The sequence below is a fragment of the Varroa jacobsoni genome, unplaced genomic scaffold, assembly GCF_002532875.2.
Source record: "Varroa jacobsoni isolate VJ856 unplaced genomic scaffold, vjacob_1.0 scaffold_799, whole genome shotgun sequence".
Taxonomy (NCBI): domain Eukaryota; kingdom Metazoa; phylum Arthropoda; class Arachnida; order Mesostigmata; family Varroidae; genus Varroa; species Varroa jacobsoni.
The window spans coordinates 101,630-129,122 of record NW_019213701.1 but is presented as its reverse complement, the minus strand read 5'-3'; the positions used below and the strand labels follow the sequence as shown (position 1 = coordinate 129,122).

At 41.1% G+C, this 27,493-nt stretch overlaps 1 protein-coding gene across 1 annotated transcript; it reads right to left on the bottom strand.

Moving 5' to 3' along the window:
- Positions 1–734: 734 nt before the first annotated feature.
- Positions 735–12,867, bottom strand: LOC111263916 (uncharacterized). The gene is made up of 6 exons (XM_022839420.2): positions 10,947–12,867; positions 9,326–9,409; positions 7,436–7,669; positions 7,091–7,188; positions 6,427–6,611; positions 735–6,073 (listed from the first exon to the last, which is right to left on the bottom strand). The coding sequence occupies exons 1-6, from the start codon at positions 10,975–10,977 to the stop codon at positions 3,520–3,522; spliced, it is 3,186 nt and encodes a 1,061-aa protein (XP_022695155.1). The 5' UTR covers positions 10,978–12,867; the 3' UTR covers positions 735–3,519.
- Between the last annotated feature and the right edge of the window lie 14,626 nt (positions 12,868–27,493).

Here is a 27,493-nt window from a genome sequence, read left to right as displayed (position 1 = left end):
AGACCTAGCGAATTTTGATATTTTTTGTGCTGAACTTTGAAGGTTAGCTACACACATAGTTTACTTAAAACTGAAAGGAAAAGGGAATTAATAGTTTTTTTTTTCTATTAAAGGAAATATTCCCGTCTTCATTAACTATTTATTGTAAAATGTGTCTTTCCTGTTCGATGATATGTTTCTCTGTAAAGTACGCTATGATATTGCTGTTGTTTTAAGGTGGTAAATAAATACTAGAGCTTACGAAGCTCTCCATTTAACTAGAACTGAAATGGGCGCATCGTATCTAGTGTTATAAGCTTTTGCGTCAGATGTTATTCTTATTCTATCGTTTACTTACACATTGGGCTATTTTCTTGCTTGACGTTAATTACTAATCATGTAAAAGGAAGTCAAATAGGAATTGAAAGTTTGTTAAAGTTAGTTTTCTTTTTTTTAGCCTACAACGGGAGACTGACGTGAGTTCCTACTGAAAATTCAAGCTTTAGAGGGTACCAGTTATATTTTCGGTAGAAAATCCTTTAAATGTCATAAGTCGCTCTACTATCACTCTATTTCGTACCAATTAAACCTTAACCTTTCATTTAATCAATGTCAAAGTAGATCGAAAATGCTTATTCCTTAATCAAATTTTTATTGTACACAAGTTTTGTTTTCCACCTTTCTTATTTTACCTAGACCATCTTTCCCGTTTCACGACACTTTTGAAACTCCTACCTAACAATGAACACTACAGATTACATTTATTTATTGAATGTTTATTCCATTTAGCAGGTGAACGTTCGTGTTCAGAATCGTAATAATGAACCTCGTAATTCACACTTGCGAGTTTTAATCAGACAAAAAAAATAAGAGTGATGTCCCATTAATAAAGAGGGTGTCTCTTTTCGTTAATTTCCTTTTTAAAGGATTTTTTTCGATGACAGAAAAGACAGATGGCCGACAATGAGCGGTAGCATTAGTTGTTGGTTAGTTTACTGTGCTACAGGTCAAGTTTTGTTTGTGTTTCTCCAAATTCTATGTCATCATACGAGTTCCACCATCTTCTTTTTCTTCAGTGTTTGAGTGTGTGTGCGTGTGCATGTGTATTATGTGTGTATATGTTTACTTTCTGCCCAAAATCGCTGCGACTATCACAACTAAAATGTTACAGAACGAGTTTCTTCCTCAGGCAGTTCTATGCGTTTCGTTGTTTTGCGGTTCGCTAGTTCAATTCAGATGTTCCCGGTGTATGTATTAAATATCCCTAAATGGGATTATGTCGCTAAATTAAAATATGATTCTTTGTTTAATGTTTTCTGCACTGACGCAAACGTAACCGTATTTGTTGCGCTTCTCATCTGCAACAATGCAATTTTAACCGTGTTTCGTAATTCATGTTTATAGATTCAGAACCCCTAGCAGAATCCAAACTGTTCCTCTTAAAGATGACGTTTTTCTTTGTCCTCAAACTGTCATTCAGTTTTCGAGCTTTGCACGCGTAATGTAATGCATGCAAGAAGAGTTGCTGCAGATATTTAGAAACCCAGCTGTACAATGTTTTCCACCACTACATTTTCATTTTTACTTTGGAAATGAATGAGGCTAAAAGTATTTCGCCATCAGCCCAATTCGAACTGGCATCACTTTTGAGCTCGCCCTTCCAACAGCGCATCGGCTTGTTCCTGCAGTATATAGGAAATCGCATAAACGAATCTCCGATGCGGTAGAATGATGATAAAGGGTGCACTTGGATGGACACGTTTTTCTTAGTGTTGTTTTTGCCAGTGGCGGAGGCAGATGACATGCCTTGGGAGACGAACCGTCCAGTACTCTGAAGCCAATCCCCAGGCAGCCCTTGAGACTGAGGTTGCTTACAGGGTCACTAGAGAAAAGGTCGAATGTACCGCATTAAGATACATACAGTCAGCAGCCTTGCTGTGAGCAGACAAGACGCACATTAATCAGAAACGTTCTGAGTTCGAGATCTGTGATTTGAAGCCGTGTAAACATCTTCAGTCAACCCTCAAGGCTGAAGATTCTTAAAGGACGTGCGTCTATCGTCGAACAGCTTATACAGCTTGCCTGTTAATGTATGTATGTCTGATATAAATGGGTTATAAGCAAAAAGCACGGCAATCCACCTCGTCCTAGCTAATGATGAATGCTCTCAGCTGTCAAAAAGAACTGAGCCAACCCTTGAGGCTCAAGTACCCACATGCAAATGGAACCGACACAGGCGGGTGAACTCTAAACTCTCAGTCAACCTTTAAGACTGAAGGACCTGTTGGTCACAACCCTCAAGTGACCTTTAAGGCCCTACACTGCAACCCTCAAGCAGCGCGAGTCCAATCTCGCCCGATCACGAACTTCCATTGCCAAGTTCATTCAACATTTCACCAAAAAAAAGGAACGGTAAACAAAGGCGCTGGCCATTTAATGCATTTATAACCCTATAACCATACGGTATCACCAAAATGTATCGCGGTGTCCCCAGACATTTGCCTCGATAGAAACAAAAAATCACCATCCACCGTATCGTTACTTTATGCGGCAGTTCAAGTACTGCACTTTGCCTGTCACAAAATCAGTCTGTTACTATTTCAGAATAAGTTTTTGCATGACTTATCCATAGTATGTTTCTGTTATTGTATTCGTTGGTGCCGTTGTTGATTCTAATTGGTGGTCGCTAAACCTCTTCATCAGTGACCTATTTACAGAGGAACTTTGTTCTGTTGTTTGGACCCTTATCTATACTGTACTTGTTTGCATCATCTCGAATTTACTTTGCTTCTTCCTTCGTCTTTATGGTTTCTTTCGCTGCTTGTTTGGTTGCTTGTCGTTTGGTTATTATGACGTTTATTGTTTGTTTCCCGATAGGTGTCTCTTGCGCTCTCTTTGCTCGCAGAAAAATTCCCTTTTTATAATATGTGCTATTTTAGCCTTCTATTACTGTTTGTCACATCTTAAACGAGTCACTTCGCCCACATCCCAGTCATGAATAATTTCGCTCCTCGATTACAAGGTCATCACTATTATTTCCCATTTCTGCGTCCATCATGTTTGTTTATCACCATTATGGTAGTTGCGTTAGTCCCAATCCGCGTATATTTCTTGATAATGGTCGTCGTACGTATTCACAAGCTGAAGGCAAGGCACAGCTTCTTTGCTTTCGTAAAAAGGATTCGCCATAACCATAATACTGCACTATTCGTCTGTATTCGTTTTGCCACCCGGTTAAACAAAATTATTCTCTATCAAGGGAGTTCTCCAATGGAAAAATTACTTCTGCAGACGCTGAATTATGACGCCCTTTTGAGACGTCAAACCGTTTAAACTAATCGGTTCCCGCAAATATAATCGATGAACGTAACAGTAGGTGCCACAGACTTTCGAGGCAATGATGGATGAAACATTCTTCAACAATATTCTTCTTCGAAAACTGAAGTTTATGCGCCCTATCTCTTGCTTGTGTTCAGTTACGCTCAATTCTGTAGAACGAAGAAGCATAGTCAGTTTACATGCACAGATAGCAGACAACTTTTAGTGGAAGCGTTGCTGTTGACGTTCGAGATCTTCGACGCGAACGACGTTTCGCGGGAGTGCTGGGTTCTCTCCCGCCGGTAGACCTTCACCGAACCACTTGGCAAAGGGCGATGGGTTATGCGACTGTACGCTATTACTGTTACTCTGCGACTTCATCGGCTGTGGAACCTGCATATGCTGTGGAGGGACATAATGAGTGATCTCGCCGTAACGCTGCCCGTGCATCCCAGTCAGTGGGCGGGGACCATTTGAAGGACCCAGAATTAAGCGTCTATCTTGTTGGCCACCCTGACCAGCCGAGGCAAACAACTCTTCGAGCACAGTCGACGGCTGTGACTGATGCGTTGATTGTATTGGAGGCGGATTGCCCCCACGGATCATTTTAGGATTCCCGCCGTTGCCTTGATGAGTGCTGTTACTGTTGTTCTGCGCATGCTGGGTGGGGCCGTTGCTGGTATTTCCGCCGAGGTAGGGGCCACCGCCATGAGGAGGCCTGCATGGCGCTTGCCGCGCTTGTGATGGCTGTTGATGCTGCTGAGATGGTTGTTGCTGCTGCTGTTGTTGTTGCTGCTGCTGCTGGTGCTGCTGAAGGAATTTAGAAAGAAATTCGGCACCGTTTTCGTGAGGTTGGGGGGTCGGCATCGCCGGAGGTGGTGGTCCCGGAGGAGTGTTACTCTTATTACTCTTGACGATTGGACGCGGCCCACAATGAGCACTGCCATTCGACTCACGCTGAATAACCAGGTCCTTCTCGCGAAGAAGTACCTGTGTAGGGACATTTTTCAGATCCTGCTTGAAGGCGGGTTTGACAAGAGCCGTGTCAATGCCACGTCCGTGACCAACATCTCCCCGATTTGCGCCTTCAGTTAACAGTCGTAAAATATCTTGGCCTGCATTCAGCCCATGGTTTTGCTGTTGCGGGGGGTGATGCAGGCGCATGTGAGGCGGACCCGGCGGGAAATGGTGTCCCATTGCTCCCATGGACATAGGATTATGGTGTCCTACTTCGCCTAAGGGCATAAGCCCGTTGAGGGGCCTGTCAATCGGTGGCGGATGATGGGGAATACCACCATGCATTGACATGGTTGGCCCGCCACGTGGTCCATGGTTAAGGTGACCTTGCTGCTGGTGCTGCTGTTGTTGTTGCTGCTGCTGGTGCTGGTGATGATGAACTGAAGGGTGCATCATGGGTCTTGACGCCTGCATTTTGAACTCGGCTTCCAACTGTTCGACAGTTTTGGCATGTTGTGGAGGCGGGGGTGGAGGCGATGGTGCCCCCTTAGCAGACGCGCCCAGTAGAAGCAAATCAAGTAGCTCCCTGCCGCTAGTTATAGCTGGCCCATTATCACAATTGGATTTATTATTGGGAATATGGTCGTCATTGCTATTTATATGTTCCATAGGGGGACCAGGTATTGGCGGCATACCATGAGGAGAATGCATGTGCGGTTGACCGGGATGAAGAGGTACGCCATGATGATTGTGATTATGATGATGGTGATGGTGATGATGCTGGCCAGGTGGACCAGCAAGAAGTGCTTCGAGAGGTCCAGGGGGCCCATGACTTGCACCCATACTCATTATGCCACCAACGCTGTTATTCTGGTGATGCTGCTGATTGCTCATCATATTCATATGAGGAGGTGCTTGGCTTATGTCTCCCCCGCCGCCTTGCAAATGAAGCGGCATCTGCATGAGTTCGCGCAGGAATGCTGGTGGCCCACCTGGCGATGGATCAACTCCTCCGGGAGGTGGCACCTCTTGTATAGTGGCAGCTCGAAGCATTTCCATGACTGGGCGAGACTGTTCAGATTGCTCATGCTGATTATGATCTGGAGAAGGATTACGAGGCGACTCTCCGCGTTCAGGAGACGGCATCGGAGCCTTCGAAAACACCTTGGACATAAAGCGAGACCCAAGCATAGCTGATGATGGTCGCTGTTCATCAGGCAGTTCGGCATGTGTCTGCTCGCCCGAATTCAAGAAGAAGTTCTCAAAGGAAATTGACGCACCCTGACGCTCCTGGCTGGCTTCGAATGCTTCTGAATGCAACGGTTTGTCATTATCATCATCTTGAGACGGGGACGGTGTCTCGCGTTTCGGCCCACTGTTGGAGCCAGTCGAAGCAAGCTCTCGAAGTAATTCCTTCTCGGACCATGACTTCTTATGCCGCTCCGGATCTGGTGAGGGTGTCATTTGACTCCTATTGTGGGCATTCATCTGCTTCTTTTCACGGCCACTTCCCTGTGGTTCACCACAGTCAGATGGATTGTTGTTCGAAGCACCATCTCTAGACGATCCGGTGCGAGCATCTTCAAAGCCGCCGAGCTCAATGGTGTCCGTTTGCGAAGTTGGGCCTTCGGTGAACCATTCGGGCTCGTCTTCGCGTGGCGCAAGGTCGTACCGGCGACTTCTCATGTCACTTCCTTTCGAGTCCTTACGGAAATCAAACGTTCCACGACGTCGGCCCTGATCACGGTCTCGGTCCCTGTCACGGTCGTTTGTTCCATAACCGTAATCCCGATCGCGATCACTCCGTGTATCTTTAAACCTGAATCATCAGTATAACAAGTACGAAAAAACGGAGCGAATAAATATATTAATTCCAGAAGGAGCGACAAGCGTAATTTACAAGACAAACCATGTTTCAGAAAAATTCACCTAAATAGATTAACTGAGTCACCGTTGCTATGGTCTTTTTTTTTGGTTATTTTATAGTTTCAGGATTATTGATTCTATTTAACGTATTTCTCGTCTTCATAAGTCTTAGTGTCTTGTAGTAATTTAGAGATGAGCAAGCTACGTAGTTCCAATTAACCTACACAGAAGGTTACACAGAATAATTCTGTACTCTAGAATTAACCATCGTAGTTCGACAAGGAGATTTAGCTATCAATTACGTACGCTCGGTCAAGTCGTCCACTTCCGATGCGCCGGCCGCTAGCTGCGGTTGTACCGCCATTCGAATCCTTGCTAATGCTATTTGTATTTGAGCTACCGTTGCTCTGGCTTGAACCCTGCGCGGAATCCTTTTCACCCGCCTGGAGACTGAGGAGCTTCGATGTGGTCTTTGGAACGCCTTCTGATTGCTAGACATCGGCAATTGATTATTGAAGTAGAATCGCCCATTGGAGCGAAACAAACAAATAATCAAAAGCACATGACTCGAAATGACCAATGGTAGAAAGATCATTCAAGATGACAACAAAGGGGATTGGGACATAACGTTAAAAAATGGGGTTATGCGATTTCCCTTAGCGAACACGTACTAAAGGTTTCTTAAATGAGGATTTTACCAAAATCAATCTTCAAATCAAGCACGTAGCTTGAGAATTCCGTCGTGCTGATGCAATATGCCTATTATTACTATTTAGAGATTGCAAGGTCGATATATTGAGGCACTGATACGAAAAGAGGTCTTTAGAGGGTAATGGTAAAAGGAAGTACAGAGGGAAAACCGAGAAAGTTTATTTTAGGCAGCCAATCTTCGCTAATCGATGATATAGGGACAAGAAGGCACCATTTTGAAGATTTTCACCACACATTGTTTTTCGAGTTTACCGTGTACCTGTAAAGTGGCGACCTGGCATCCGGCCACAAAGCTTCTCCGAGTCATACCGAGGTCAAGTTGAACTTCCCGATTAGCGCCATCTTTCTTTTCATCCTCTGCGCAAAAATAACAACAATTACCACTTATAGTCAAACAATGATTCCACAAACGTTCTTTTCTGTAAGTTAACATAGTTTTTCTGTTGTACAAGAGCTAAGGACTACGCGACAATAATACAATACTTATGCATTTCAGCTGAAAATCCTATTAGCGACCGTGAATCGTTCTGTTAGACGGATTCCCTCGAATAGTTTTGCCCATACATAGAAGCGTACTTCTAAGACGTACAAAAAAAATACGGACTATCATTTCTCCACATTTCGCGTAGGAGGTTTTCCTGACGGAGTTTCGACATACAGTCGGGTGTTTTTCTTGACAATTTGCTCTTCTGTAACTTCTTCAGAAATTCGTACGAATAGCGTAGCCGATCTCGTAATTCTCCACTCGACTCAGTACCGCACTCCCTGCCGCCCGTAGTTGAAGATACAACGGAGGAAGACTTCTTCGAAGTAACCAATGAGCCAATTGTACCATTACCTGAAGGGGTTCAATAATAAGTTTAAGGATGACGACAGCCAAACATAGCATGTCTTGTGAAAGAGAAAGACAGACAGCAACTTAAACGAATAAAAAGCTGGGCATTACCTGAGTCTAGCGTTGTTTCTGCCCGACCAAATTCTCAATGTAACACGGCTTTGTATAAAATGACTCGAAAACAAAAACTAAATTTGTCTCTGCCAGCTACAGTTTGACAGTTTCTTGCAATGAAGCTAGTCACAATACTGCTGCGACTTTTAACAGTTAAATGTTATTATGAATTAACGCCAGCATAATATTGAATATTAATTGTATCACAGCTACAGCGCATACTGCAATAACTTCTTGACTTTTGAAACCATTTCATTTATTAATAGAAAATGGATAAATTGATAAAGGAATCAGCTTTAATGCGTGTGAAATATATCTAACGCCATTACTCCTTCATGAGCAAGAATGCGTAATTCTTAAGTTACTTGACTCCTTTACATCCTACAACATCAAGCTTTGAGGATCTAAACGTAGCCTAAATATAAAAGTTTTTAATTTTCTTTTTCTTATAGTTCAGTTCCAACATCATCTGTTTGTCACATTATTTTGTAGCCTTAACAATTCGAAGACCGGCCCCTTAGAATGCGCGCTAATTAGGCCCTGCCTTTCCGTCAATGCCTTTTGATTCACATGTGCCATGCGCGTTTGTCACTACACAACCTAATGCCTCAGTCAGCAAATGCATAATGTTATCCTAGAGGGCTTCCCAAGACAAGGCAAACGAGCTGCTATTTTTCAGCTCTAGCGCTTACCAGCTCGAACTGTTCCACTCTGTCTGGAAGCACCTCTGCTTTTACAATTGCTTCCTCGGCCTCACTGAGCCTGTCTGCTTCATTTGCAATCGCTGACTACTCTACTACGGAAGCTGCTATCTGTTTTGCAGCCGACGACCCGTTTCGAGTGGGCACACCATTCACTGCAGACTTCGGGTGTATTTGAAATCTTCAATGAAGCAGCGCTTAACAGAACTCCTAGTGTGGATAGTTTAGCGAGATAGGATAGACACGTCTCAAGCTCTGCTGCGCAGTACGCCGACATCCCGGGATAAAAGCTGATACCAGTTTTTGCAGGTCAGCGCATGAATATAAACTCCTGCTGATATCGTCACCATTGGAATACCATCCGTGAACAGCGTCAAAAAGCAAACTTACTCTATTTGATGCCCATTCTAAGTAAAGCTATCCCAGATACAACAAACGTATAAAAATATCCGCGGTTTAACAAAATAATTTTGCTCAAATAGTATGATGTATAGTAGTACTCGATAATGCGTCACCGCGAGCACGGGCTCCGGAATTCGAGATATTAAAGTGGACGGCCCTCGATTGACGTGTGCATCGAAATACAGTGCACGAAAAAAGTTTTAAAAATATTTCGAACTGCTTTGCACCATTTGTCAAAGTGGAAGTCCCGTATTTACCAAGTAGCATTTCCCTATAAAGTCGTCATATAGAAAATAAGTTGCACTGCTCTATGTAACTGATGCCTGGCGTAGAATGTGTATGCAATAATTCTGACTCTTCTTTAATTACGAATAGTTACCATTGAAATTAACAGGAAATAATGTTATGGATAAATGTGTTTTGGGGTATTTAAAATGCTTACGTTGATCGGCAGCGCTATTATCCTCGCTAGCAACCGAGTTGGCACGAGTGGACCTCGCACTGCTTGATCCTGAACGACGGCCATCTAATGGACAACGAAATCGACAACAAGCAATAACAAATACATCAGACAATCATATAATATTAGTGACAAGACGCTAAAGTCATTCTATGTTTATTCAAGATTCTTACCTAATCTAAATAATGAATAAACAGAACCTGATTAAAGAAAGAAATTTTCAACAGAAGAATCAAGCAGAAAACAATGCTGCTCTGCTAAATAAGATTTCATTTCATAATATATTTCAGAAATCGTTTTCCTTAGACTTAAAATAATCGAAGAAATCGTCTACATTGAATTGCATTACAGCTGTTTTTTCAACTTGCATGTAAAGCCGAGCCCTGTCATTTTGATTCTTACGTTTTCCAACATCTCAACGGATTTGGCAGTACGCACAAACTATTCTTGCAACGAGAACACAATTAAGAATCTCAAACATCAATAATTTATACAACATCTATACAGAAGCATACACTTTAAAATAGAGCTGATGACCGTCTTAGTGTAGATGACGTAACAGGCTGGCTGTAACCCCGAATGCTTAAACTAAAATGAAGCACATTACACCCCATAGATGTTTCGCTCCAATGCCATTGCGTTGCACACGACTGGTAGAACTGAGATAATCCACATAAAACTATCATCGCTCGGATAGAACTAGGCTCTTCGTCTAATTCATATGAAATTATTGTTCACCAGTCACATAGAAGAGCTGCCAACAAACTACGAACGTCGGTTCTTAATGACGGAACGCACAAGCCATAATGCTAACGGCTAGTAACAAATAACGTTATATGTTCACCAAAAAATGGATCATTCTGTCTGAAAGCGCATCGCACCCTCTAAAGCAATGATGCTCATCGACTTAGTCTGCCGGTTTTACAAAGCAAACAAGGAAATTATTTCCACCTGAGTTGTCACTATGCTGAAATAACAGATGACTGGTTCAAAATTGTAATACGTGACAACATACAGATGTTAGGTGGGCATGTTACCTGGGCTACTCACATAGTGAATACAGTTTGTTAGATCAAACGCTTTATCATAAACAAATTAACCATAACTGTTTTATTCCAGTTGCATCGAACGGCAAATAAGTCTCAGACAAACTGGGCACAAAGTCATTTCACAGATATTCTTTTGTTCAAATTACTGTTTAAAAACTTCTCAAACAAATAACTAGCTTTCTTCTGGCAAAGAAGGAAAACTTCACGTTATTCTTCTTCTTGCGGCCGCTTTCTGTACCTGAGGAGTTCCAACTTTACACAAAAAGCTTTGCCACCCTATAATAATTCTATTGTACGGTTATTACAGTAGCACAACACAAAGTAAAAATGTTGTAGGAAAACATCAAGATTCAATAAGTACTTTCTGAGATGCTTTCCTATAAAATATTATTGCTTTGTCCGTCATCCCGGCTATAACTGTTTATTTTAAGTAATGTTTCAATTTCTTTTCAACGGTGGCGCATTGACGCGTTCATACCCACTAATTAAGCAACACAAAGACGACGGGCTAAAAAATGGCACATGTAAGTCTTTCGTACAATGTTATAACTTACCTCTACCTTGCGTCTCACACTTGTCCGACATGGCCTGTCTCGCCACAGAGCCTAGTGTTTTGTCAACTTCTTCAAAACAGGATAGAGAACTAATTCAAGACAATGTTGATTTGCTTGGCGGACAGAACGACAACGTCGGCGGTGACAATTATGATGATGACGATGATAAGTTGCTTCTCGTCGATTTCACCAGTCAGCAGCACACAAAACGCAACAACACTTGAATGAGACGCCGAACTTCAAATATCTGTATCGTTCAAGTGATGTACAATAGGTGCACTATCGATATTGCTGATGACGTTTGTTGTTGTGTTGTGGAGAGCACAACGCTGCTCCTGCTGCTTAGGGTTGACTGACGGTTAGGACTCGCTCCGCAGCACGCGACGGACAACAATCAGGCAGGCACACAAAGACCCGTGCGCTGATCTAGCAACGGGTCCGTCGGTAGATGCTAGTGATGGTGCAGAAGCTAATTCAGCTGGCAGCACTGACAGTAAGACGAGGCGGGCTAACTGAAGGGGATTACGGGGATTGAAAACCACTCCTGGTCGCACTGGGGCTCAGCTAAACAAATTATTCACATGCATCAAGTATTCTCGGAAGCAGCGGAAAGAACTGCGGCTGGAACCTCCGATTAACACGTCCACTGACAAAAATAGGTCAATCCAGGATTTATAACTTCTGCTAACTAATAGAGTCGAACAACGCTTGTTCTCGTCGAGATCGATTCACTCTTAGAGACTCGTTCGGCACTATACAGGTAAGTTGTAAGCGTATAAGAATCAAAAGCCTAGCGTTTATACGGTGGGATCCCGTTTACGGACACTACGACTATAAAAAAGACGGGGTAATATGGTGAAATTGCCGTGAGCTCATGTTCGCACTGATCCTGCTGACAAAATGTTGTGGCGTTTTTCCGGCATATGAGATTCGCCGTGTACCACTCTAATATGACTCCTTTCGTAAACTGGTAAAAGGCCGTGTATACCAGTTTCCACCCAGCGTTTGAGCCAATCCGAGCAGAATCGAAAATGACAGCAAAGGCAGTGCTTCCGTCGTTGGCATTGACGTTAGGAAGAGTCGGAGAGCTCAGAGGTCGGCTTGCCCCCCCTCCCTGCTTGGTATTCTCCACTTTCGAGGTAGTCCTGATACTAGCGAGTACTTAGCTGGTGTTGTTGCTGATTACTAATGGTGGTGGTGAGTTCGGGGTCGGACTCTCGAAGTTCCTAGAGCCAGGAAAGCATTCCTATCCTATTAGTAATACTGGAAGTAGGTAATGGAGCAGAGGACGTACCAGTGGCTAGTAAGCCTGAGGCAAGCTGACGACCGACGGTGAGCAAAAATAACCCGCAAAGACCGACCACCAGCGTATTTTTATTCGTTCACTACCGGACTATTTAATCATAAACCGTCGAATTGGAGATCCACCGCTGGACGATGCTGAACACCCCAAAAGTGGCTACTATACTAAGAACACTTCCAACAACTTAGTGTGAATGAAGCCAAAGGAAATTAATGGAAGAACTGGGAACTTTATCGACACGAATTTACCGTACGAAAAAGGTAGACAATAAATAATAGATTACAACACAACCATGGCTACTCGATTCCCGCAGTACTATTACTACCACTAAAAGAAGGGTAGAGTTCTCAGTTTTGCTTCCGCGTTTTTACAACAATATCATCACGCTGTCGTTTGGCGTTACAATTCTGGTCTTTCGAGTTTTATGCTTTTTCTCGACCTTTTTTCCGTCGAAATGTTTAAGTTGTTGTTATTCTTCGTATGATCAGTCCAAAAGGCGCAAACAGCACGATGAACAAATTGCTCACACAGATCGCACTAGAGTGCGTCTACTGATATTTACGATAGAAAAGGGCAAAAAAAGTACAGCGTCTACACACAGCCCTCGCCGAGTTCAAGTTGGCTAAGAAATGATGACCACGATACAACCTGGCGGCCGATGCAGCTGCGATTCTCAAGCGGCCATCAATTGGAAGAATTCGCGGGCGATTTGAATTTGAATCAAGACGCGAACTTGCCTTATTTCCCTGGATAACTATGCGAATAACTTACGCAAATATTCCAGGCATAGCCACACATTTTATATGCAAGGGTAGTCAAAAGTTTTCACCCCTTAACAGAAAGATAGCGTTTTAATAGCAGTACGCATACACAGATTTAAGCCAAGATTAACACTGTTTATGAGCACTTTTGAGGCATCGCTTGAAGTCGTGAAACTTCAGAAATCTAAACTGGAAGGAGATTATGCCAGCTTGATGAACATGTGGGATAACCAAAAACGTGTAACAACTTATCACAAACTGAAAAGAAGTAGTTGTGTAGACTAATATAGTACATGGACATTCTTTGTTATTTATTATTTTGTTAATTTTATATGGTTCCTTTAATAAACCTAATTTGGGAAAGTAACCGTTCAACCCTCTGCATATGTCAGCTTTAATATTATGTGAAGAACACTAGTTTTAATCCCAATTTTTTCAAAATTTTTTAATGTAACCGAAGTGTCTACGTCGATGGACGTAGACTTGGGTTAGACACATTTCGGGCTACGTAAGTGAATATATCACTTGGAACTGTAGTTAGTCATGAAATCCTCTACTTCAGAAAGGAGAAATTGTTTGTGTAATCACACAGGTCATGCCGGTAAGGAAAAAGATACTCAAGGTAAAATATGCATACCGATCCATATATGAGCTTACTCATAGACGACGAATAGATTAAACAATCTCTGGAAATACGAAAAAAAAACGTATCCAGGACAGATACTGTTACTCCACTATCGCGGACCCATTCATTCACTTCGTTAGCACCCACATTTTAGTAGTCTTGGTAAAGTATGATTGTTTGGGGATCATTATTATCTTTACTCTCATAAACTCAAACTCTGAGATTATATTAACTTACCTAGAAGCATATGATGACCATCACCACTCAGCTTTGGTTAGCTCGCAGCTAATTTAAGCTGTTTTAATTTAAATGAGCAAATAAATGCTTATATATAGTACTCCCTATATACTACAGTTTAACAGAAATTCTTCCTATTATTGGTATTGTCCCCGTTGGTGAAAAACGACCTCAGCTAAGCGGGGATTATTTCCCAATGGGGAAAATACAATATCATTTGTTTGGTTTAAAGGAATATTAATGATATTAAATTTAGTGGATTCGAGTGTTTGCTGCAGGCTTGTAGATGCGAAAAGTAGCACCGTCTTAAGTTAGAATGTGGAAAATATACACGGTTCGCTTCGTCGTCGATTGTCTGGAGTAATGCCGACGTAGTACACCAAAGAAAAACCGTGTAGAGTAGTACCACGTTAGTTTTCTGCAAAAGGCGCGCACCTGTCGAGTACGAACCGACAGCCAGTAAGGTTTGATCGCCAAAGGCAATGAGAAACGTCTGGAATAAAAAAAAACGTAGGTTAATGGAACACAAAAGAAGAATCAACAAAGGCGTGTCTAGGTTACTTTATACAATAATACATCGATTGTTAGCTATGTTTAAACGCAAGAGACGAGCACAACGATTACTGACTTTTTTGTCTGTACGATCCTATAAATTAATGGAACGTAATATGTGAAATAATAAGTAATTCTTTTTAATCTAATTCTACAGCAACGAAAAGGGTAAAAATGTACGCCGAAGATGGATCAATATGAATACAGGGACCACCAACCACCATGAGTAGGACGAAAAGATACTATCATTGAACATATTTAATAAACAATGTAGTAGTCCTATTAGATATCATGTTTTTGCCTTATTTAATGTCCTCTATTTCCTTTAGTTATAATCGATTGATCTGAATAAGTGCGGCTATTGTAGTTACTCAGGTTGTAAGGGCCAAGGTTGTATATGCACTAACAAAAGAGAAAGTAACGTTACCTAAGTCAATAATTTCTTTTTGAAAGGCACCTTTTGTAAATAGTTTTTAATGAACTTTGTAGAAGAGTGCTGTGAGCTCTCAAGATAGCTCCCCTGGATCCCACAACAGTAACGGGCTACTTCTTTGAATCGATCTATCGGAGCTACGATGCTGCAATTGTGTTTACGATTTTCCAATTTCTTGGCTTCATTTAAGAGGCTTTAGTCTCGAACAGAATTCTACCTATCAGTGCTCGCTGAAAATAAGAGGGGATCTAGTACCATAAAGTTTCCGGAACAAACATCACTCCTGGTTCCGCATGCTGCCACAAACCATTGACACCGTTTTTTTTTGAAAATAAGTTGAGATACAATATTAGTCTCACTGGCATGTTCGAACGAGTTTCTCCAGTAGAGTTACAAATCTTCGAACTGGATTCACTAATCCTCAAGGTACACGTGGTGTAGCAACGGTTGTAAGGCGACTCTTCTTGGTAATCTAGGAAAATTGTCCTAGTTACTATAAAAGAAGGTTACTTTTTTGATTAAAATTGCAAACAATATTTTAATAGTATACATACACTCACAAAAATAATAAAATATAGACTTCTAAGATTACTTTTTAATTTGGGTGTTTTTGGCTATCCTAATTTATTAATATTCCGTCGGAAGCGTTAAGTGCCACATTTAACAAAGTTTAGCAGTTTTTTGGTAATCATTAAAAAAAAGTCACTCATAAATCTTCGATGTTGTCGAATAAGTATAAACTTCTTCTAGCACTTTAAAGTGGCTAAAAGACTTCCGTTTAACCTATGATTGTGCGGCCTGGTAGTAATTATAACAGGCGCTAGGAGACTCCTTCTATTTGTGGAAGAGCCTTGCTGTTCTATGGAGAAATTCTTGTCTAATTAGTACAGTTGATATGATCTATTTTAGGCTGACACGTTCTTTAAATGAAGGTCTAGCATGTGTTTCCCACAGTCGGAGGCCATCGGTCTATCGGTGCCTGTTAGGCCTTTTTCGCCAAAAGGTGTGCTCCGCATTTTTGTACTACATCTGACTAGTAGGACGGCCATTTTGCTACACTTGTTCACTGGGTTAAGAGTAATGGTCTATTCGAGAGATGGATGACCTAAAGTCCGTAGAAATAGCAAACTCTAACATGTTCGTAGCGTAAAGAAATTAAAAATATAATGTTACCATACGCACGAACACATACAAATCCCTATTAGTGATGCTCTCGCTCGTATAAAAGCTGCACGTAATTGTAGAAGAACGCAAATCTTTTTCTCGTAAGCCCGAAGTTAACGTGTGTGCGGGCGTGTGTGTTGAGCTTTAAAACTTCCCAAAATGACTGTGTTCAAGGTAATACTGTGAAATTATAACGAGTGGCACAGATACTGTCCGGACAGAGCCCAGGCCGTAATGATAAGACAATTATGGGTGAATGAAGGCTAGAGACTTTGCTAAGATTCTTCAAATTTACGAACCCTAAAAAATACATAAATGCACTGATGGAACACCTGCCTAATTACGGTGGCTCTGAATGGGTCTTCGTTCGACTTTTTCCGGTTAGGGACGACTCGGGTTAGCCATCGGAAGCAGACTCACAACATTGCAATGAGGCCGGTTTGACAAGCGTAACATCGATCGTTATTATTATTAATCCTCGTAAAGCTGAATACATCAAAAACGAATTCGAGCAAAACCTAGAAATGAATGTCTCGATATCTAGAGATCTGCAGTATTCCGATACTGTTCGGAATATCAGCTACCAGAAAAAATAATTAATTAGATTTAAGTAAGGTTCTTATTTTTCTGCTCTGTAGAATTTTACGTCTACCGAATTTTTTTCACCGTATAGGTGAAGTACCGTACAATTAGTAAAGATAATAATAATGTGTTAGTCTTGATCAGCAACTGATTGAGGATCCATCGTTGAATGATGTAGTAATCGGGCGTGTAAAAGTAAACAACATGGTGCTAATACTAGTGATAATTTAGAAATATATTATGTTCTGTTTGTTTTTAAGCCATATATATCTGAAGGGCGTTTCCAAGCGATCTGTAGTTGATAGGACCACTGCACGAATTGTCCACAGTGTAGGAGATCTGTAATGCATTAGATGACTCTCATAGACTAGCCATTTTTCTTTTACGAATACAGAATTCTTACGAACACTCCAAACCAACTGAGCTCTAGCTGCAATCCCATCTAAAAGGCTTAGGAAACTCTATGGTAAAATGTTACCTATGCTGTTCCATACCTGTCTAAATGAAAGGCGGCATGCGATGGCTTTGCCCACAGTGTGACTTTTTTTGTACACCTAAGCTACGAGTCTCGATTGCGATAAAATATGATTAATAGATCTCGTCAGTGTAATGAAACGATGAAATTCTTACTTTTTACTGTCTCTGTCCAGTTGCAAGCTATGCCGAAACGAAATGCCCCGTTTTTAATCAGGCACGAACAGCGCTTTTCGAGTTTTTATTAGCGTTTATGCAATATATTTGATTTCTGTTCATTAAGATCATTGGTCCGTACGCGCAGGTAGTGAGTAAAAATTGACTGAATATGAAAAACAGGCCTGTTGTAAGATGACGCGATCTTTTATTATGGTCAGCTTATTGGGCAAAGACCTACGAGACGCATGTAAATAGCGTCTGGTTATCATTTCAGGCTAGTTATTTTACTAACGCGTGCATCTAAATTTTACCTCAATCGAATTACACCTTTGATTAGTTTAGAGGTGCGTATTAATAGGTATTATCCTGAGTTAGTGCACCTCGATCGCGTGAAGCATCGACACTTCTAATCAAACGTGCTTTTCTAATCATAGCTTTCGACGCTATTCCTTGTATTTCTGCCGCTCTTATTATACGCTGAATGTAAAATGGAAGGGCTGTTTTCGAAATTGTCAAACGTAGAAGCTCGTGGGAATTCGATAAGAGCCCGTTCTCTGTTTTTGTGTATTTCAAATAACTTTTCATAAATGTACATCCCTTTTATTCGTATGTATGCTTTATTTTATTTGGTAGGTACGTGACACACGCAAACTGTCATAAAAGATGTTAAGCTTTGGCCAATGCCTTATAAGGTCAAACGGCCCTTTTCACGGTTAACCAGCATGAAAGGATATAAAGATTACCATGCTTAAACCCATAACATAGTTGTTTCATTCTGTCACATCGAAGAAAGCCAATCAACCCACTGATTATATACGTGTTTATTTGTGCATGTGTAAAAGCAGCAAGCTATTGTTATATAGTATTTTAGTCACAAAATGGACTATGCCATTATTCGAAAGTGCCTCGGAAGCAATGGGACAATATCAGTGAGGTACATGCATGAAGAAAGGTTGTTTAGCTGCAGGGCCGAGCGCGCGCGCGCGCGCGCACTTCACGGCTTTTTGGTAGTAGGAAGCCGCCAGAGCCAGTAACTATATGGCGCTTACAGTTGGTTAAAAGAGCAGTTGTCCTTTGTATAATATATATGACCGTTCTGTTGCATGTAAAACTTCAACATTAACCATTTTCGATGCTCAAGTAAAACTGAGATGCATTTTTAAAGTGTTGTATGAGGGCCGGACCTATCTTAGTTGCTTCAGCTAAAATTGCAGTAGTCCTTACATGCATATTCACTTCCCGTATAAGCTATATTAGTGTATTCAATTGAATTACCTTTAGCATAATTGATTACAAACCATAACCCAAATCTTGCAATTTGACGACCTGCGTCCTGGATTAGGAAAACACAGACCCAGCCCACCAGGGCAAACTGAACCGAGAGGCTTTTATCAACATAACAATCAACTACACATGAACGAACACCAGTGCGATTTATGAAACGATCATCCACGATATTTGCAACGCTTTCAATACCATCCCCTGGCAGAGTATCCCGAAAAAGGTGAGAAAAAAAATTTGTCTATGTTGATAAGATCTATGTCTATGAGACCCTGTCTAGGTTACTGAAGACAAAGATACGCGGTGCACGACGCCATAACAAGGGATAAGCATGCAAATCGTACCGTTATGATAGTTGATGATAATATTAAGAGCTGGACATACTCGAGAAAAACGGTTTTATAGGCCTTTGCGGATGACCTGACGGCAATCTGAGCAAATCTGCAAGGTTGGTCCATTTTGGCTCAGTAATTATAGGAAGAGACGGATCTGAATTGCAAATTTAAATGGATAACAGTATAGATATAATAAAAGAAAAGGTAACAAAGCATTAACTTCACTTAGCCCCTTCCAGGACAAGGAGTGTACCGTTGTTGACTTCATCGCGATTAGCGCAGTATGAAGAATGGCCCGTTAGAAAAAAAATTCAGTAAACTCAAGTCACAGCAGCTAGGACATTCAGAACGGTGTCTTTTGAGGACCACTATTGCCAGAAACCTTCAAATAGGAACGCACCAAATGGTTGTCCTACGCGAAGCTACACTTAACAAGTGGCAAGAAGCCTGGGTTTATCTACAAAATACTACAAAAGCGGTAATTAAAACAGTCATTAAAAACATAATTTTAGGTACAAACGTCCACACGAAACAATAATTTAACTTTCTATTTAGCCAAAATGCTAAGCGGATATGGCTTCTTTGGGGTGTCCGAGTACAGAATGATTAAAACAGAAAATAGCATCTGTACCTTTTGCACTTAAAGAAGATACGACTCGCACGTTCCGGAAATGTAGGGGATTTAAGTTAATAAGAGACGAGCTAATTACGATATACGGGGATCAAATGGACGGTTTACTGAAATACTGGAACGTCATGGGAACTAGAGGACCGTTAACACAAAACTCCACAATGAAGGCATTGCAACCAGCAAACAAATAAAGTAAATACAAGACCAGATACTGGTGTGGAACTATCCAAAATTCCTTTTCATCTGCTTAAGGGTTATACTAGCATGTACCAAGGGCCCGCCGGCTTTTAACCCGACTTGTGTTTGCCTGGAGGGGGCTGAAGTTTCGTTGGGTGGAACATTTCGATGCAAATGAGTTTGTAGTACCGTAAATAAGGCGGTCTTACACAATCCGGCTATACTAAGTCGGTGGTGCGCAGAGCACTAAAGCATCGCTATATACTTCCAGAAAATGAGAACGGTAGCGGCTATTATGGCCACAAACAACACGTCCCGCAAATCTCTTCGTTCGTGAGGGGTACAGGCATCGTGGGTCACTGACAAAACAGATATAACCCACAACCGATGAAAACGAACATAGGACATTGTACATGACATCAGAGCCGAGACACTGCAGTGCAAGCCCGCTCTTCGCAGATTTTGGCGGAGGACCGAAGTGGATCTAGTTGTGGTGTCGCGTCGATGTAATACCCAATATACAGGGAGCAAAGGCTGAAAATCAGCCGCAGCAAAATAAATCGTAAGGCTTCAATTACGAATCATTGATGTAGGATAAACCCCCCGACAGAACAACGGGAGGCTTAGGAAGTAGCGCCTAGGCTTCTCAAAGATATCATTGAACGGCCAATAACACAGCGAGTTCATGCAATCTAGTTAGTAAACCATATATACAGATATGAAGATAATTCTTTCGAATTAAAATAAATAACTTACGTAATAGTGCGTTCATCGGTGCTCCAAAAATAATCATTCGTGACACAGTTATTAATCTGTTGTCATGCCGGGTCATGCGATTAAATGTGACCATATTAGAACTATTTCGTGAACTCCCTGAATAAATAAAATGTAAATAAGGATGAAGAGAATTTCTGATGTCTTCTGTTGTGTTGCTTATGTGAGCGATTTTCTACCAAATTATGAAAATTTATTTTTTGTCTGTTAGACTAGGACATTTCGATCAGGATATGTCTTGATGGACATTGCAATTGAGTTTGGTAAAAGGTTAGCACATTGGGTGGCCATATTAGAAAAGGTAACAAGACGAGTTATCTGTACTCGTTCAATGTCTCTAAAATCAGATACTAAATTTACCACGACGAATTTGTCTATTGGTCTTCACAATAGATCAATTCCGAATGTAATAAGTGCGCCATTATTAAGTTAAGTTCGTAAACTATTAGTAAATTGAACTACACTCCTTTATAATCTCAAATGCTTAAGCGACTTTTCAATAGTACTTCTAATGACCTCATGCATGCATAACAGTAATCATCTACTATAGAACGCCAGATAACATGCACGGGCGTGCATGCAATGTGTGTGCATTGAAGCCTTGATTTACTTAAACTCGGTATATTTTAAGATGAAAAATCGGCCTCGATCGCTTTAAGTACGCTGTTAGTAGAAGCTATTCTGCAAAGCGGGTTCATCTTGGCAGAATTTGCCTTGTTATTACTGAAGCCACTAGGAAGTCCTTTTACAGGTTAATTTCCAATCTGATCGAATATTGAGCCCGCCTATATAAGAAAAAATACTAGATTTCTTACTACCCATTCGAAGTAATGACTAGTAAACTGTAATTTGTTGTACGTCCTTTCCTTTTCCAACACGCCGATTAAAGGTCGTGTTCAAATATAAATTACGTAAACAATAGCCGGATGTTGTTGTCTCCTTCAGAGATTAGCTGCGAAGGGGCGTTCCACAGATGTGTCTAAGCGCCCACATCTGTTAAGGGTTGATGTCGTTCTCTATTGCCTGGGTTGTCAATGAATTTTACGCGCCTTCGAATTCTATTTGTCTCGAGCAGAGGAAGGCAGTTATGGAATATCCGATTATATCATCTGGATTTCTGTTTCCGATTAACAGCACAGTGACGAGCGCATCAAATCGTTAGGTTTCCGCCCTTAAGTCCTTTGACCCCCCCCCCCCGCATCTGTAAAGCATTGACTAACGGTGGAGAGGCATGGCAGTGAAATGCCCTATCTGTCACAGGATTCTTCGTTCGTTTCGGTTTGCAGTCCGCATACACGCAGGGCCTACCTCTTCTCTTCTTTAGACCTTACAAAGCTGTGCGGCAATAACATGTCCAACTGTGTGACTGTCGCTTGATCTATTGAATAGGACGCGATATTTTCCGTTGCCTTGTCGAGCGGTAAAAAAAATTCGCCCGTTGCGATAGCACGACTCTTTCATAAATGGTGGTAGTCTTCCATATCTGCTTCGACCTGTCTCTCAAAAAAGGTTCTACAAGCCTGGTGTCGCGCTTGTCATTACTTTACTCTACCTCTGGAGGCTACGATTGTTTCGAACGCGTGCTTGGCTTCTCGATCAGGCAAACAGTATGCAAACAGACAGTATGTTGAGTCCACGCGCTGGAAACGCGGCAGACTAGTTGGTCGTTGAAACCAAATCGGTAGAAAAGTCTGCGGGGGCCAAAGGCTGCCGCTGTAACAGGGTTCTACTGCATAGCTGGCTGGAGCAGTAGTAGCATCCGTGGCGGCCTGCAGCAGCTGATGGGAATAGTGGTTAGTCGCTTTTGTCGAGAAGCAGTCAGTAAGAAACCGTCGGTATCATCGTTACTCCGTCCAGCCCAATTACTGTTGCCACGTTTCGCACGCCTTATCCTTACGCAGCGTTTGTATGTAGCTATAGTTGTAGCAGCCACACTTGTTGGAGAGTAACGCTGGAAAAAGTGGCGTTTTTTCGAGCAGGAAGACGGTAAAAAGTAACGAAAAGAAAACCGAGAAAGAATTTGCCGCGTGCTGCTCAGTCATGATCAACTTCTCATTCTGTATCGATGATGCTCAAGAGGCATGACTAATGCTGTGGAGTAGTCTAAAGTCTAAACGCAAGTTGCCACCAGTTACCTGTCTTCCTATACGACTCTATTCTAGGCACAGAAGCAGCAGTAACAATTACAGAAACAAAAATGTTGTCAATACATATAGCAATACAAACTACCAAAAACTGATCCTGTTCGTTGTATCAAGGGCTGGCTAGTATAAACGTTTGGCACCTATCGAGCTGGAGAGGGGAATTCTGATAAAAGGTGGATATCCTTGAAAGGGTAAGTCTATTTTTTTTTTAGGTTGAAAGAATCGCAAGCCAATATCACTTAAAAAGCATTGCAGTGTCCAAGCCAATCGCTATTTTTCTGTGCTGCAGCTATAGTACAATTTACTTAACCATACACCACAAGTACCTAACCTAAAATCAGGACTGAGCAACGATTCGTCCATGCGGTCACAGTGGTCCGTCGGTAGGCGAACAAATTCTTTACTTTGCAACTGCGTGCTACTTTCAAAATGGCTGAATCGAGCTAACTCAATAAATAACTTAAGGATCAAGGGGTTGAATTAGGATTTCAGCCGATCAGATTCAAAGGAAGGATATGGGCTAGTGAAATGAACAGTAATAACTTTGAACGCTGTTGTTACAGTAATTATTTGCTTCGAAACAAACAAGCGTCCGTAGCTTCAAATCAAGATGAGCTACGGGAAGTCGTGAAGAACGACGAAATTCATGGTATAAAGTCAGCTGTGCTCAGTTGCATAATCCTATTCGATACCCTTGGATTATTTTTGATAATCGATTATCGCCGTAGGCTCTCTGTACCCTACAGTCATCTTTCTGATCTTTGCATTTCTGCAAGCTAAAAGCGAACTGATACCTCCGACACCTTCAGAAGGCTTTGCAAGTCTTATAACCTTATTAGCACTGCTGTCACTCGGGTTCCGCTTCAAAACCTAGCTAGAAAAGTCCGAACATGAACTCTATATTGCAGAACAAAGGCAGCTAACCATCGATATTGAAATCGTCGTGCAGATTGTACCAAAACATTGCCAAAGTTACCATAAGCACTTAAAATGGTTCGAAGTTGTGACTGTGAGTAATAGGCAAGTTTAATTATTTTATCGTCTATGAATCACGTACCCTTCTAAATTCGTTGTTTGTTGTAAGGATAACAGAGAAAAAAACACGTCACCTAGCAACGACAAATAAAAACGAATGGTTTATCTCCTAGAGAGCAATTCTATTTACCCTAACATTGTGACTTGAATATTTACATAGATATCCGTAAATAAATGTGGTTTGTTATTAAAAATCGAACAAAAAATGTACAGTATTTATGTTGTATCTACACACTGAACTGAATAGACACTTGCTAGTACATTAATGGGGATGGACTATAAAATGGACAACCATATGCAAGGGGCTAGGTATGGTATTGATAAGAGATACTATAAAATTAATATATACATATATATATATATATATATATATATATATATATCTTAATTAAATATAGTGTGAAAAGGCCCTTACACACCCTCAGTTGAAGCCTATGTAGAAGATGAACTTGAATACTCTCCAAATAAAGTAACAAGGCGTATTTAATTATACTTCTCATATGAGTTACTATTATACGTGTGTATGCTGTAAACCAGGAGCGATAAACTCTGTCATCTGTTCATCATCTAACTTTAACAACACTTCCCTTCATTGGACAACGTATGCTTTAGGTCGTACTTACCGCTATTGATAATCTAACCCTAACACACGTTCGATTAAATTATATATATATATATATGTGTATATATAGTATGGTGAGACCTTACAATTTAGAGCCAGCCACGCCGCTAGGCATCGGCCCAGATTTCTACATACTACATTGTTTTCACTAGGACGATTTTATCTAACAATAAGATTTCATCCCAAAACAGCATAAAACCGCATTGAAGTTTTACTTAGCTAGGTGAGCAATTTCTTGGCTTATTCTGGAGATTTGGGTGTCAGAAAAGAAGCAGCTAAATCTTTAGGTGAGCTTTAATTTAAGTTTCTTACAGGAGATTTTAGCTACTTAGCCGTACTACTGTAGCGTCTCTGTCGCATGATTTTCTCCCATAGTCTTCACCCGTAGATACCCGAGGACCAGCCTCTCCAGTCAGTCCCTCTCCAGATGAAACGATCCGCGTTAACTGAATACAACTAGTGTATTTTACGTATTGAACACTGTTCGTTTCATGGACGCCTTCATCCTATCCGAATCTGAATGAGAAATTACTATTAAATAAAAAATTACATTTTTTTAAAAAGATACAGGGCCACTTAAGTTGTGTGACGGAATCGCACAAAAGTAGCTAGACAAATCGTTAAGCGGTCAGAATACTCTAGTTGGACTTTGATACGTCCAGCTTCAATTAGTGCCGTCAGTTAAATGCGCGTAGATTTTATGTCACAGTTGCATGTTTAGTGAGCGCAATGAAATGAGTTGATTGTCGCGTACCTTGTCCCTAAAAAATGCATAATGACTCTGCAAGCTCTTAATCTCGATTCGAATCTCTGTTGTGAACATAAAAAGCCCTTTAGGCTGAAAACGTTTGAAAGGGCACAATGCGAGACCAGAGACCTCTGGTGTGCGTACGAAGCTCCTCAAAGGTAGTGACCTCTTGCGACGAGGCTCAGTTCTAGGACGAAGCTCACCCGCCCTGCACGTCAGCATCAGGACGACATTTTCAGGCTGACCAACAGTTTAGTGATATTGATCTATTCATAAGTAATATCTATAACTGACAAACAATTAACAATAGCTACAATAGCAAAAAGCAACAAATTGGCGCGTAACTTGAATTAGTGGCAGTTGGCTCTTCGATTCTACATAACAAAAAAATATTAGGAGACATGTTGAAAACTTAGTCGCTTTATGATACGCTCACATAGTGTAGTACGGCTCAGTTTTTTTCTATTGGCCTTGAGCGCCTTTTATCTATGAGTCGACAGCTCAACTTATAACACACTATTTACGCTAAGAATTAGATAAGCTACAGTAGGAATGGCTTTCTTACCTACGACTCTGACTGACGAGCAGTCAAGTAGGCTTGTCACATATCTGACAAGTGGTCATGTATACCTTTATAGGGTACGTCTGTACTTGCATTCGCTACATACAAACGGAAATAGACCAAAAGTGACATTATACGGCACAGCCCACTATTACGAGTGGTAACAGCAGTAACAAATCGACATTGTTGTAACTTGTTGTAGCAGTCAACGGACTGGCCCGTGGCTGGTGGAGGTCGTTGACGCGACGCAAAGGAGATAGAATATTTAATCCTATTAAAAATATCTTTCTAAAGGTTTCAGGAAGCACCAAATGATCTCGCAAATACGTGATTGGCTCACTGTTCAGTTAGAGTGTATAAATCGTTGGCAGATTTGATGATAATAATCATATCACTAACATCACACACATCGCATCTTTATGACATGGGGATTCTATCGTAGTGCACCTGTATCTTCGCCGTTAGCGGTGTCGGTGGCAGTTATTTAAGAATAACAGGGATCGTCCTGTAGCTCGGTGAGGGACAATATAAACGCTTGCATATCTCTCACAATCACTGACGATTCTGTTTCGAAAAAGAATAAAACGAGCATCAAAGGCGCCCCGAGCAAGGTGAAGAGTTTTCCTGGGTCAATGCTTTCAACAGTCTCGTGGCTGCTCCTCTCGTCACGATGTGTTCGAGCTTCCATATTCAAAATTAACTGGGAGCTAGGTTCAAAGGACACATCCCTGTAACCACGTTTACTATAGAAGGCGAACTTCGAAGGATACGCATGTGAGCATCATAAAAATGAATTGAGGCTAACGGCTCATAATGTAAATAGTTCCAGACAACCGGTGCTGCTATTCGAACATTTTCCATGCATCTGTATATTGACAAAGATGCATGGAAATTGATTGATCTAACAAGTAAAAATTCCTTCGGGCTATTCAGATACTCTCAGATCAGCTGACTTGAACAGTTGGCCGCTTCTTTGAATCAAGCTGCTTTTAGCTCCAACTGTTAATGCTTTTGCAGGAAAAATCATTTGTGCCTACCAACTAACTGCTTTTTTATAATCGAAGCGCGATGGCTGGTCCTCATTTCGTTCGAGCAGTTTCTTCGTCTGACACCCTGTGACTTTTTATAGGTCGATTCAATCGGGGCAAAACGTCCATATATGTCCTTAGAGAAGTTACACCAGTTATACTAAGGCTCGTCTGTTCCTCATTTGGAGCACAGCTAAATTTAGAAAATTATTAAAACAGGCGGATGTAACCTTCACAGTTCAGGGATGGCACAAATCGGATCAAATTAAATGTATTTTTTTTCTAGTTTTACATATTATCTGTAGTTTGTAGAAAAGTACAACAATGATTAGTGTAAGCAACTGCCATAATTTTTTGTTGCTGACGATGCTCGAAAAAAAGCTTGTGCCTTTAGCCAGATATTAAAGTTTCCGCAAAGGTTTTTTTTAATGTTAAAGAAGCCTATGTTATTTTTGGTCAGAAATTTATTAAAAAAAAAAAAAAAAATTCTTTTAGGTATTGGACAACATGAAAGTTCGGTAGCCTCCTATTGTGCCACATAATTTTGTGCTTACTGTATAAATCGTTTTCGATATGCAAGTTATTTCTTGTAAAATCGCAATGTAGGACTTCTATCAGAAGCAACTCAAATACCTGCACGCTTGCAATAGTTGCATGTCATGAATATCAACTAGTGAGCGGTGACTTTGATTCTTTTCGTCAGAAGCTGAAATGGCTTAGGCAAAAGCACGGTTGATTTATTTTAAAAAAACATACATAAAAAACCCCGGGCACCGACCGCGCTGTTCAAACACTTCTAACCCAACGTTATTCTGTCGAAATATCTACCACGAATAAATAATTTAGCCCAAAAAGACTACTAGCCAACTAAGAGGTATCCTCAAGTATTTTGAGTGATTTTAATGTCCGAATATGTGATT

Bases quoted from the DNA above. Each gene is read 5' to 3' on its own strand.
- LOC111263916 (XM_022839420.2), bottom strand. From the start codon at position 10,977: ATGTCGGACAAGTGTGAGACGCAAGGTAGAG. The intron at 9,410-10,946 runs GTAAGTTATAAC...GTTGTCCATTAG, and splicing joins GTGTGAGACGCAAGGTAGAG to ATGGCCGTCGTTCAGGATCA. The intron at 7,670-9,325 runs GTAAGCATTTTA...GAACCCCTTCAG, and splicing joins TAATAGCGCTGCCGATCAAC to GTAATGGTACAATTGGCTCA.